Source organism: Urocitellus parryii, chromosome 9 (assembly GCF_045843805.1).
Source record: "Urocitellus parryii isolate mUroPar1 chromosome 9, mUroPar1.hap1, whole genome shotgun sequence".
In the NCBI taxonomy this organism is placed as follows: domain Eukaryota; kingdom Metazoa; phylum Chordata; class Mammalia; order Rodentia; family Sciuridae; genus Urocitellus; species Urocitellus parryii.
The window spans coordinates 142,467,408-142,480,448 of record NC_135539.1 but is presented as its reverse complement, the minus strand read 5'-3'; the positions used below and the strand labels follow the sequence as shown (position 1 = coordinate 142,480,448).

The following is a 13,041-nucleotide window of genomic DNA, read 5'->3' as shown; positions in this document are numbered from 1 at the left end:
ATACATTCTATGAAGCCAGTATCACCTTGATACCAAAATCAGACAAAAACATGTCAAGGAAAGAAAACTACAGACCAGTATCCCTGATGAACATATATATATAAATATCCTTAATTAAATATTGGCAAACTGCATTCAAAAATTATGATCAAGTGGGTTTTATCCAAGGAATGCAAATTAATAAATATAATTCACCACATAAAAATAATTAAGGACAGAATCACATGATCATCTCCATAGATACAGAAAAAGCCATTGACAAAATCCAGCTCCCATTCATGTCAAAAACGCTAGAGAAAGAAGGAATACTAGAGACAGAAGGAATTTAACATGCTAAATCTATATAAACAAACCCAAGCTCAATGTCATATTGAAAAGAAAAATTGAAAGCATTTTCTCTAAAATCAGAAACAAGACAAGATGCCCACTCTCACCACTCCTAGTTATCATGGTCCTTGAAACTCTATCTAGAGTAATCAAGCAAGAATAGGAAATTAAAGGGATACAAATAGAAAAAGAAGAAGTCAAATTATCTCTGTTTGCTGAAAATGTGATTATATATCTAGAAAACCCAAAAAAAAAACTCCACCAGAAGACTTTCAGAGCTGATAAACAAATTCAGAAAATTAGCAGGATACAAGATTAATGTACACAAATCATAAATTGATAGCTTTCCCATATCCTAATAATGAATCTGCTGAGAAAGAAAACTGGAAAACTATCCTATTCAAAATAACCTCAAAAAATTCTTGGGAATAAATTCTGACCAAGGAGATGAAAGACCTCTATAATGAAAACTGTAGAACACAGAAGAAAGAAATTGAAGAAGACTGTAGAAGATTAAAAGAACTCCCATGTTCTTGGTTAGGAATAATTAATATGGTTAAAATGCCATATTGCCAAAAACAATGTACAGATTCAATACAATCCTCATCAAAATAGCAATGACATTCTTCACAGAACTTAAAATCAGTCCTAAAGTTCAGATAGAAGATGAAAAGACCCAGAATAGCCAACGAATACTAAGAAAGAAGAGAAATGCTGGTGGCCCCACAATTCCTGATCTCAAATTATACCAGAGGTATAGTAACAAAAGCAACATGATATTGACATCAAGAGAAACATGAAGACCAAAGGAATAGAATAAAAGATACAGAGAAAAACACATATATACAGGCATCTGATACTTGACAAAGATGCCAAAAACATGTTGGAGAAAAGATGGCCTTTTAAACAAATAGTCCTGGGAAAACTGGATTTACATATGTAGAAGAATCGGGTCCTCATCTTCTACCTTGCATAAAAGTCAACTCAAAATTGATGAAACTATTACTCTGCATTTAAAAATGACAAAATCATAGAATTTGGAGGGAAATGGATGGCATTAGAGCAGATTATGCTAAGTGAAGCTAGTCAATCTTTAAAAAACAAATACCAAATGACTCCTCTGATATAAGGGGAGGAAACAAGGACAGGGTAGGGACGAAGAGCTTGAGACGAAGATTTTCATTAACAGGGTTGAGAGGTGGGAGGGAAAGGAAACGAGAAGGGGAATCGCATGGAAATGGAAGGCGATCCTCAGGGTTATACAAAATGACATATAAGAGGAAAGGAGGGGTAAGACAAGATAATTCAAATGGAAGAAGTGATTTACAGTAGAAGGGGTAGAGAGAGAAAAGGGGAGGGGAGGGGAGGGGAGGGGGGATAGTAGAGAATAATACAGACAGCAGAATACATCAGACACTAGAAAGGCAATATGTCAATCAATGGAAGGGTAACTGATGTGATACAGCAATCTGTATACGGGATAAAATTGGGAGTTCATAACTCATTTGAATCAAACTGTGAAATATGATGTATGAGGAACTATGTAATGTTTTGAACGACCAACAATAAAAAAAAAAAAAATTGATGAAACACTTAGGAATCAGACCAGAAACTTTGCAACTATTAGATGAAAACATGTCAACACTCCAACATATTACCATATGACAGACTTCCTTAATTAGACCCCCAAAACTCAATAAATGAAACCATGAATCAATAAATGGGGTGGCATGACATTAAAAGGCTTCTGCACAGCAAAGGAAACAAGAGCATAAAGAGAGAGCCTGCAGAATAGGAGAAAATCTTTGCCAGCTACTCCTCTGACAGGGGATCAATATCCAGAGTATATAATGAACCCAAAACACTTAACACCGAACAAAATCAAATAACTCAGTAAATGGGTGAAAGAACTGGACAGACATTTTTCAAAAGAATAAACATAAATGTCCAACAAGTATATGAAAAATGTTCAACATCCCTAGCAATCAGAGAAATGCAGTTAGAACAGCAATCATTAAGAAAACAAACAATAATAAATGCTGTTGGGGATGTGGGGAAAAAGGTACACTTTGTTGGTGGGACTGCACATTATTATAACCATTCTGAAAAACAAATGGAGATTCCTCAAAATACTAGGAATAGAATTACCATATGACCCAGCTCTGTGGTATTTATCCAGAAGAACTAAAATCAGCATACTAGAGTGGTACAGGCACATCAGTGTTTATAGCAGCACAATTCACAGAAGCCAAGTTTCAAATCAACCCAGGTACTTGTCAAAAGATGAATGAATAAAGAAAATGTGGACTGAATGCGGTGGCACATACCTGTAATTCCAGCAACTCAGAGGGCTGAGGCAGGAGGATCATGAGTTCAAAACAGCCTCAACTCAGTGAGGTCCTAAGCAACTTAAAGAGATCCTGTCTCAAAATTTAAAAACAACAAAATGTTTTTAAAAGGGCTGGGGATATGACTCAGTGGTTGAGTACCCCCTGGGTTCAACCCCCTGTACTAAAACAAAACAAAACAAAAAATTTTAAGAAAGCAAATGTGGTATACACACAATGACATTTTATGTAGCCATAAAGAATAATTAAATCCATTATTATTATTATCCATTTGCTGGCAAATGGATAGAACTGGAGATCATTATGCTGATTTCCAGCCAACTTCAGAAAGTTAAAGGTCAAATGTTTTCTCTCACACGTGGAAGATAGAGCAAAATATGGGAAAAAAGTGTGTGTAGGGGGGGTGAAATTCCATGAAAATGGAAGGGAGATCAGTGGAATAGAGGAAGGAGGTAGAGAAGGAGGGAGGAAGGATAGAAATAGGGAAGAACAGTGGAATGAAATTGATCTAATTGTGCTGGGTACATATACAAATATATTACAGTGAAATTCAGTTTTATATATATCTACAGAAAATCAATTAAAAAATTATAAATAAATATAAGGAAAACCATTGGAGAGGTAGGGGAAGACCCATGAGGGAGGAGAGAGAGAAGTGCTGGGGACTACAATGGAGCAAATTATATTCCATGCATGTATGATTATGTCAAATGATCTCTAATATTATATATAACTATAATGTGCTAATACAATTATGTAAAAATTATAGATACAAAGTCAAAGAGCCATGGGGATGGGCCTGTAGCCCAGTGCTAGAGCGCTTGCCTTGCAGATGTGAGACCCTGGGTCCCATCCTTAGCACCACATAAAAATAAATAAACAAATAAAGATATGTGGCCATCTACTATAACTGAAAACATTCTAAAATAAAATGTCAAAGAGTCAAAAAAAGCTAGAATAAAATTTCATCAAAAAGAGGGATATATTGTTAAAATGACTTTTTAAATGATATCTGCACTAACACTAAGAAATAACCCCAAAAGATTTTGAGGGTAATAGCTCAGGAATGACTTGCTATAATTGGTGCTTCTACCCCACAATGCAACAATCGTACTTGATATAATGGGACTATCTCACCAAGTTGCTGCAGTGTTACAACAAGAAATAAGCAACAAGAAATTCAATGTCAAGATTAAGAAACAAACAAACAAACAAAAAAAAAAAACAAATCCTGAAGATCTGGTAACATAGGCTCAAACTCCTGCATACACTTTGGCTGGACTGGTGTCTGGGCTGTGCTCTCCTACTTTGTGATTGCCGGTATCTACTGAACCCATGTTCTTTTGAATTTCCCACCTGGCCACTCTGGACATCCGAGCCTGTGACCCTTGTGCTAGAGTGTAAGCTGAACACTGGACTCTGTTGCTCCCTCCTACCCCTGAAAGACAGTTTGGCAGTGTCTGATAACCCATATTTACCATAAGCTGAACTTTCATTCTGAAGATAAATAGGATTTAAGTGTTAAAATTATCAGGAGCTGAGAAATGATAGAAGCTTACGTAACTTCCTGTGAGTTATAACATTTCAGCCTTAAAAAAATAAAAGAGTAGGTGAAGAAGACTTTCTACTGATAAACAGGGAGCTTTATCTCTGAAAAGTTACAAAAGAGGTTTTGTAGCAGGGCAAAAACAGACTGATAAGGAGAGCTGCCCTCTGAGGTCAGACTGTGCACTAACTGGCCTGAGGTGGCTGGGGTGGAGCTGCACAGTGGTCAGTCAGGCCAGTCCTGACTCAATGCTTCCTGGCCTCATGGAGCTTAAAAAAAAAAAATGCTGTGTCCGAACACAAAGCTTGCACCCTTCTAACTTTTTAAACATCTTGGGGCATTCCTATGCCAGAAAGTAGCCTTCTTTCCATTGCATTCACAAGCTCTCTAAAGGACACAATATGATATTTTTTGTCGGGTGAGAGATAATTTACCTTTCTTCCTCTGAAAAAATGTGCACTCATCCTTTTCACATGTGATGAAATATAAGCTCCCCCTTCCTTGATCTTTGGTTGTGCTACAGCTTTTTAAAATAGCACTCATCACAATTTGTAATTAAATATTCGTGAGATTATATGATTAACAATACTTTCTCCTAGGTTGTGTGAGAAGCATGTGAGCTGTGGGGTCAGAGATTGTACCTTTTGTCAACTATGTGAAGCTTAGAAAGTTTCTTAATGCCCTATTTTAGCTTTTGCTTTCTTATTCAGAATTTTAAGATAACATAATCCTTTTCCTGGATATAATAGGAATAATAATTATTTTTGATGGGTTATGAGGACCGAAAAATATATAAAAGATGACCAACCCCTAATAATTACTCTGACAGCCTGTGGCAATATGCTTTTGTATTTTAGCCAACTATTTTCTTTCCCAGTTGCTTTATAATTTATACAGCCTCTTTCTCTATGTTTTATTTTGGATAAGATAAAAATCTTAAGTGTTCTCGAGTTCTCTTAACACATGTGAGAAAGAGTGAAATTGGTGATTGCTTTCCTTAGGCTGATATGAAGAGGAACCCTGGGCTGAGTCCATCTAAACAGCACACTTCCCATGTTTCTGGAGGCTGGAGGCCTGAGGGCAGCATTGAGCACATTGGGGCTCTGGTGGTGGTCTCTTCCAGGTGGCAGACTGCTTTCTCTTCGTATCCTCACCAGCAGGAAAGGGCAGGAGAACTGTTCTTGGGGTTCCTTTTGTAAGGACACTAATCCCATCCTGAGGGGCCACCCTTGTGACTTAAGCACCTCCTAGAGGCCAAGCCCCTCAACCATCACACTGGGGTTTAGGATTTCAATATGAATTTGGGGGAGACACAAACATCTGTTCCACTGCAGTGATGCATCTATTCTAAAGGTGATAAAAACTAGCACCAGGGGTGTGACTGCTCATAACCTCCAGCAAGATGAGTACAGGTCAAAGCAAAGGGGAAATACCACACAGTTCCCACTTCCTAACCAATCCTCAGTACGCTGGTTCAGCTCAATGATGACATCATCATCTGCTGTCTTGGGCCCACAGCTAGGTGCCCAGGCTCAGCCTGGTAATAGGAGGGTGTGTGTTGGTGGCCTAATTGTGATGGGCCTTATCCCCAGATTTCTTGTATGGCTCCTCAGTGCAGAGGCTACAGTTAGACACCACTGTTTGAATGAGAACCAAGCAATGTAAACATTTAGGAATTACCTCAAGCCCCAGAGCACTTGTGCTAGGTATGGCAGTATGACTGAGTTTTTTTTATGATACCTTGTTTATGAATGGTCAGTGGTTCACAGCAGGTTTATTTAAACACATATTGGGTTTCAAAATTTGTTAATGTGTACAGTATGATATTTTGATATACATATAGATTTTGAAAAGGTTATTATAATCTTAGAAATTAATATCCATATAATTGAGCAAAGTAAATTACTCAGAATTTCACATTCATATCAGTTAAATGTAAGAAAAATTTCAGATGATTGAATGCATGAATTTAATTAATTTTTAAAGGTGAATTATGGAATGATTGGTGAACAACAGATTTGCAGATGGGTGATATTCTGTAAGTAAGTAGTGAGGACTACTAATGAGACAGTTGGGGGAAAATTTTATCAGTTCTTTTGTTTTTTCTATTCAAATTATTTTGCCTTTAGAATAAAGAGGCTTTTTAATTTTTTATTTGTAATCTATATAGTATTAAGTGTGAAATAAAAACAACTATTTATAGGGAACATTTTTGAAATGCATTTTTTGTGAATTGAAAGAAAAAGTGAAGACTAAAGAAGAAAAATGGGCAGGAACAGCTATTGTGTGAGAGCACAAAAAGTCCTTATTCAGCCTCGGGCTAGAATAAATTCTTCACATGAGGGTAGTCCTTGGTTTCATATCTACTCAATTCTGTTCACTTCCTGCTTAGTCCATATTCAGCTTTGAAATTTGTTTACTCTTATCACATGTACTAATTATTTTGCCAAAAGGCTCTCAGCATTTTTTAAAAATGTAAAATGGTGCATACAAGCTTGGGGAAATGAAATCCCAAAAAGCCTTTTTGGTTGCCCATTAGGGTGCTCATTCATTAAGTTGTCTCTTTACTTATTTTTGTGAACAACTCCTTCCTCTCCATTTAATAAACTTTGTGAATGGTTCAGTGCATTCAAAGACTCAGAGCACTCTTTTAGAAGCTATGACTTAGGCAATGGGCAATTAAAATACTGACTGTTTTGCAAAGAGCCTGATTCCATTGCAGGAGGCATGCAAGCCTTTTTTGAGGGGAAATTCACATTTTTGAGAATTTTTATACTAGTCAGCAGTTTGTTTCAAGTTTTATCCTATTTTCAAGGAAATAGCTACATAACACTAAAATTAAAATTTAGGTGAAAAATAAAAATATAATCACTACATTATGTTAATTATGTCCAGCATTGAAATATTTTAGAAAAGCCTAGAAGATTAAGTTTCCATATAGAATTTAGTAACACTTAGATGCAAGGAACAATATCTAGTGGGGATTTTTTTTTTAAATTGACAGAGTTGGGTTACCAAGAGATATCTAAATATTATCAAACTAATTTTGTGGTACAATACTAATAAGGCAACTCGCACATTTAAAATATGTCAATATAAATTAAATGAAAGAATAATATTAAGATTTAATATGAAACAAATGTTCTAAAGCTAATGATCAACACAACTTTGAAACATACTGAACAACAAAATGTGCTCAAGGGTATGAGTTTTACCATACCATGCACCTTCAGTGCATGCTTCATATAGTTTCTGAAATTTTAGCCTCAAATTGAAACTCTATTAGTGATAGAAAAGTTGCAAATGATTAGGTACAGTTACAGATGTTTTATTTCTTGATTTAAAAGCATATTAAATGTATTTCTAAAGGAAGCATTATTATGAACCACAAGTCATCTCTTCTGCCAGAAAGGGTTCCCATTCTAGTCCTGTGGACTGTTGTGGTTTCTCAAACCTATCCCACTGTCTTGATCCCCCGCAATCCATCTCTCATATGTTCACCTCTGAGATAGAGGAATCGGGGTTTCCATGTAGCTGTCACAGCACATGGTTAGTTTGTCCCATTTCTGAGAAAAAAGTCTCAAAACTCAGAGGAAGGCTACAGGTGAGGGTGTGTGAGACATGAAGAGGGGGAGGCCTTATTTCATCACAGAGGGCCTAGTAAAATGAACAAAAGCTTGTTTTGTACCATGAGGGGGCTACTTACTAGATTTACATCTCATTTCCAAGACAAAGTTTACTTTCTCCACCCATCCACACTTGGCTCTCCTAGATTCATGGCACCAGAGGAACTATTAGTGCCAGTAATCTGATACAGTGGAAGTGCTGAGGCATTTCAAGTAATTTTTCGTAAGAGACTGTGGTCTGGGGGGTGGAATATACAAGCAAATTAATGGTAAAGGCGAGGGATGATGTTGCAAGGTCCATTTGCTGTGCAAACAGTCTAGTGGGGAACAAAGTCCACAACTTGTACCTCCTCCCCTGTTAGAATCAGAACCTGCAAGGGACACATTGACATTTTGAGGTTTTCTCTTGGTCTGCACTGCTGAATTCCTCAAGCAGTCATCTGAAGACCTCCAGAGTAGATTAAGTGGTTGTTTATTATGCCACTGTGTGATTTTAGGAAGTTAGAAGAGAATCCTGTGGACATTGCCCTTCCCAGTATTGCCAAATTAGCTTTTGAAGATGGCTGCAGTTTCACAGATAATGCTTCATTGTTTTTCCTCAAGCCAAGGACTTAGTTTTAGATTTAGTTTGTGGGGAAGGTAGTTCGTTAACCTGTGGTCTATTACACTTTAGTAAGAATAAATTTAACAGTACTTTACATAAAAAATAATAGGTGTAAAATCATTTCCTAACTCACAAATTATCAGGTATTAAATTATTTGCACACAATTTGAAAAATCCTTTTTTACTGTCATAGTGAATATTTGTTGACTGCCTATAACATGCTAGTCATTGTTCTAAGATTTCATGACAACAAACATGTATGAGATAAGTATGATTCCTATCCTCATTTTACAGATGAGACACAAAGAGTTTAAGTATAACTTTCCAAAAGTCACAGCATTAGTGTCTTAAGCCAAGATTTGCACCTGACAGTCTAGTTCTTGGACTCTCCTATTCTCCTACTCAGTTCTTTTCCAAGAAGTTGTGAAGGTAGGATCATGTATGGAGGGGGGAGAATTGTAAAATATGAAAAATCTGAAGTCTGAACCTAAGTCTTCTTTCAAAGCTTATGTTTCTAACCACTCTGTCCAAAATTCAAATACTACTCTTTCTAGTGCCACCACCATCAAACACCACTCATGAGTGTTATTTGTGTGCCAGGCCACCCCCTTTGTCATGTTATTCCTATGTCACTATGTCAGTAATTCATGGCCAAACCCAGTCGGCTACCTATTTTGGTAAATAAAGTTTCATTGGCAAACAGCCATGCTTGTTCATTTATATATTCTTTCTGGTTGCTTTTGTACCGAAATGTCAAGTTGAGTAGTTATAATAGAGATCTGTGGCTTGCAAAGCTGAACATATTTACTAGTTGCCTTTTTATAGAAGTTTGTTGACCCCTACCTTAAACCATCACTTAATGTACATATTATTATCATTCCCATTTTAAGATAAACATTTTGGAATTCAGAGAGATTAGGTAATTTGCCCACCCAACTATTAAGGAGCAAGAATTAATGAAAACCTAAGGTCTAGATGACTCCAGAGCTTGTTTGTTTGTTTGTTTGTTTATTTTTGCATTTCTGAAACTTATAAAGGCAACAATTTTTATAGTTACCATTTGTGGGAAAGAATATTTCCAGAATAACACAAGTTAATAATACCAGTTCTAAATTTTGAAATGACATAAGAATATGCCATTGCCCTTACCTTCTGAGGACTTACTGTACTTGACCCCTTGAGGATGGATGCTTAAGGGCTTGTCTGCCTTATTCTTAAAGTGAACTTTCATGATGTCTCCAACTTCAGCATATAAAGTAGGTCCAAGAAGTCCTATGGAAACAAAGATTTTGTGTTTCAGGATCATCAATGACAGTGGTGCCAAGTGGGAAAAACATGTAGAGAAACTCCAGAAGCAATTGTTGTCATTCCTCCTGGTCCTGAAGCTAATGTGCTTCTCTTGAATTTAGAAGGCCCTGTCAGCACATTAACTCTACACTACATATAGTCAAAACAGGGTGTGGAATCCTTGGCTGGACCCAGAGCAAGTCAAGAGAGCAGGGAAGACCCTTCTGACCAGGTCCCACTCTGATCCACTGCCTTTCCTTAGAGACTGCTATTTTTTAAATTAATTAATTAATTTTAATTAGGTATACATGACAGCAGAATGCATTTTTTAATTTATTGTACACAATTGCAGCATAACTTTTCATTTCTCTGATTGTACACAACGTAGTGTCACACAATATGTGCACAAAGACTGCTATCTTTGGTCAAGAAAAGAAAGATCATTTTCAGTTACACCAGGGATGTGAAGTAGTGGTAACTTTATATTTCTCTGAAGTAGGAGACCCCAGAGGCCTAATTCACACAGCTCTCTGGCCCTGAGGCAAGTTCATAATTCCTAAATCAGAAGTGTATTTCTGATTGTATCCAAAGAACAATGAGAAAAACAGCCTGGGAGGAATGAGAAGAGACAAGGTAGGTGGAGGTGAGGTGCAGATCATGCAAGGCCCCATGGCTATGGTAAGAAATTTGGATTTTCTTCTATATAAAAAGGCAAGTCACTGGAGCTTTGTGTAACAGAGATGGGCAGACATGTTTCAAAGGTCCATGCTAGCTGTGAAGAGAATAAACTGGTGGGAAGAGTGAAAGCAGAGGAAGTCTCATTTCAGACAAGTGACTGGATCAAGTCATCTATAAAGCCTCATGGGATTGGTTTCCGCCTATTAGAAATTGCAGAAGTAGGAGAAGGAAGTGATTGCAGTCATGGAGTCCCACCAGCATTCACTGGCAGTAGTGATGGTTAATCATGCAGCCTCCACACTCCCCCAGACGGTCAAGCACCCTGGGCCCTTGCATTAAATCCTCACAATAAATCTTTAAGAGAGACATTAGAATTCTTATTTTACAGGTAAAGAAATTAAGCCTTGGAGAATTTAAATATCTTGCCCAATATTACACAATTAATGAGAGGCTAAGCCATCATTAAAACAGAAATCTAGCTGAGCTTTAAACTACCTCTTCATCCTGCACTCTCCACTTTGTATTCATTCATTCATTCAACAAATATTGATTGTCCACATCCTCCAGGTTTCAGAACTGCTGCGGTGCATGAAGAGTAAGATACACTCCCTGCCTTTATAAGAACTTGTAAGATAGTAGGAAAGACAGATTCTGAAATTGGACCCAAGGGCACTCAACCACTGAGCTTTTCTCCAGCCCTTTTTATTGTTTTTATTTTGAGACAGGGTCTTGCTAAATTATTAAAGCTGTACTCAAACATGTGATCCTCTGGCCTAAGCCTCCAAATTGTTGGGATTATAGGCATGCACACCATGCCCAGTATAAAGACAGATTTTAATAAGTGATTATAGAAATATGTAATTATAAACTGCAGTAAGCCTTATGGCAGAATAGTACAGGGTATCGTGAAAAGTATTAGATAAGGGGATCTAGTCCACTCTTGCACAGGGAGAGGGTTAGGTTTGGGAAACACTTTCCTGAGGGAGTCATGCTCTAACTGAAGTCCAAGGGCAGAGAGGCCAAGAGATGGGCAGGGCCTTTCTATGGAGTGGGATTTGCATGTGCAAAGGCCTTGAGATGCCAGAAATCTCAGCCTATTTGGATAACTGGCAGGAGGCCATAGAGAGCTTAGGTAAGAGAGCAAAGTGGAAGGTGAGGTGAAGACTGCATCCCTGGCCCACTCATTCAGGGCCTCATAGGACTTCTAGACAGTAGTGGTGGTCACTACTGTATAGAACAGTATAAACTTGCTGTGACCTACTAGTGTTCAGAGCTGTCAAAGAGTTTGCAGCAAGATACAACATGGACCAGATATCGATAATCTCTGGCTGCATTTGTGGAGAATGATCTGGGAGAAACCGGTGTGAGAACTCCCTGAGAAAGGTTTGTAGGTGCATTCAGGTTATGGTGGTGGAGATGATAAGGAGGGACATGAGAGATCCTTTGGGGGATTAACTTGTCAGGACTTGATGGGCTAGAGCAGGGTGGAAGGTGAGGGAGATCAAGTTGCTGTGGATGGTGATGTTTTGGTTTGGGGAGTTGGGTGGATGAAAGTGCTGTTCTCTGAAATGGAACACACTATGGGATTGTTTTGTTAGGTGGATGTGGTAGGCAGAATAATGTCCCCTCCCTCCCAGAGAGGTCCATGTTTTAATGCTTATGATATATTAGTATGCTACTTTATATGGCAAAAGGGACTCTGCACACGTGATAAGCATTTTGGGAGGAAGAAGTTTTTCTGGCTATGGTGTGGGCCCAGTGTAGTCACAGGGTTCTTATAAGAGGGAGAAAGAGCATCTTAGAAGGTGAGTGCTGGGGATGCAGTTCAGTGGTAGTTTATAGCCTGGCATGTGAGAAGCTTCAGTTTAGTCCCAACCTCTGCAAAATGAGGGAGGCTGAGGGCAAAAGGGAGAGAGATGGGAGGTTAGAAGGTGCCACTCTGCTGACTTGGAAGATGGAGGAATACACAGGCAGCTTAAGTAACTGGAAAAGGCCAGGAAATGGTTTTCCTCCAGAGCCTCCAGAAGTAAAACAGCTCTGGATTTTAGCTCAGTGAAACCCATTTTGAACTTCTGACCTCCAGAATTGTAACTGTAAGAGAGTGAACCAGTTTGTGTTGTTTTTAAGGCACTAAATTTGTGGTGATTGGCTCCAGCAGCAATGGTTAACTGTAACCTATCATTTCTGATATAGAGGCCCTATCTTTCCCTCACTTATCTGCACTGTTGTCTTGTTCCTAAGAAAGAACACCTACTCCTGGGGTTTATATTGCTCCATACCTGAAGCTTTCTTTCATTTGCTTTATGTTAGCTCTGCACAGGACCATGGAGGTCATGTAGTTCCATATTCATTTTAGAGATGGTTCATGAAGTCTGGGAGGGAGGAGTAAATGGTTTGCCCAAGGTAAATCAGCAATTTGGTGGCATTGCTGGGACTAGGACTCAGCTCTTCAAACTTTGGGGCTAAAGCTTTCTTTCCCACTTTCCACAGAGCAAGCCAGACCCTCTCCTTCCTAGAAAAGTCCAGAATTCTTCAGCTTTATTGGCTCCTGAGCATGTCTGACTCCACCACTGACCTCTGTCTGGCTTTTACCTTCCATCTTGGTTCCTCCTGGAAGTCCCACTG

At 38.2% G+C, this 13,041-nt stretch overlaps 2 protein-coding genes across 2 annotated transcripts in view; one reads left to right on the top strand and one right to left on the bottom strand.

The window, feature by feature from the left end:
• The window catches only part of Firrm (FIGNL1 interacting regulator of recombination and mitosis), a 363,157-nt gene that overhangs the window by 62,074 nt on the left and 288,042 nt on the right, over positions 1–13,041 (top strand). The window lies entirely within an intron of this gene.
• Positions 1–13,041, bottom strand: part of F5 (coagulation factor V) — a 65,595-nt gene that overhangs the window by 45,547 nt on the left and 7,007 nt on the right. The window contains exon 3 of the mRNA XM_026405243.2: positions 9,601–9,723. Coding sequence (XP_026261028.2) covers positions 9,601–9,723 — 123 coding nt within the window. The remainder of the gene's footprint in view (positions 1–9,600; positions 9,724–13,041) is intronic.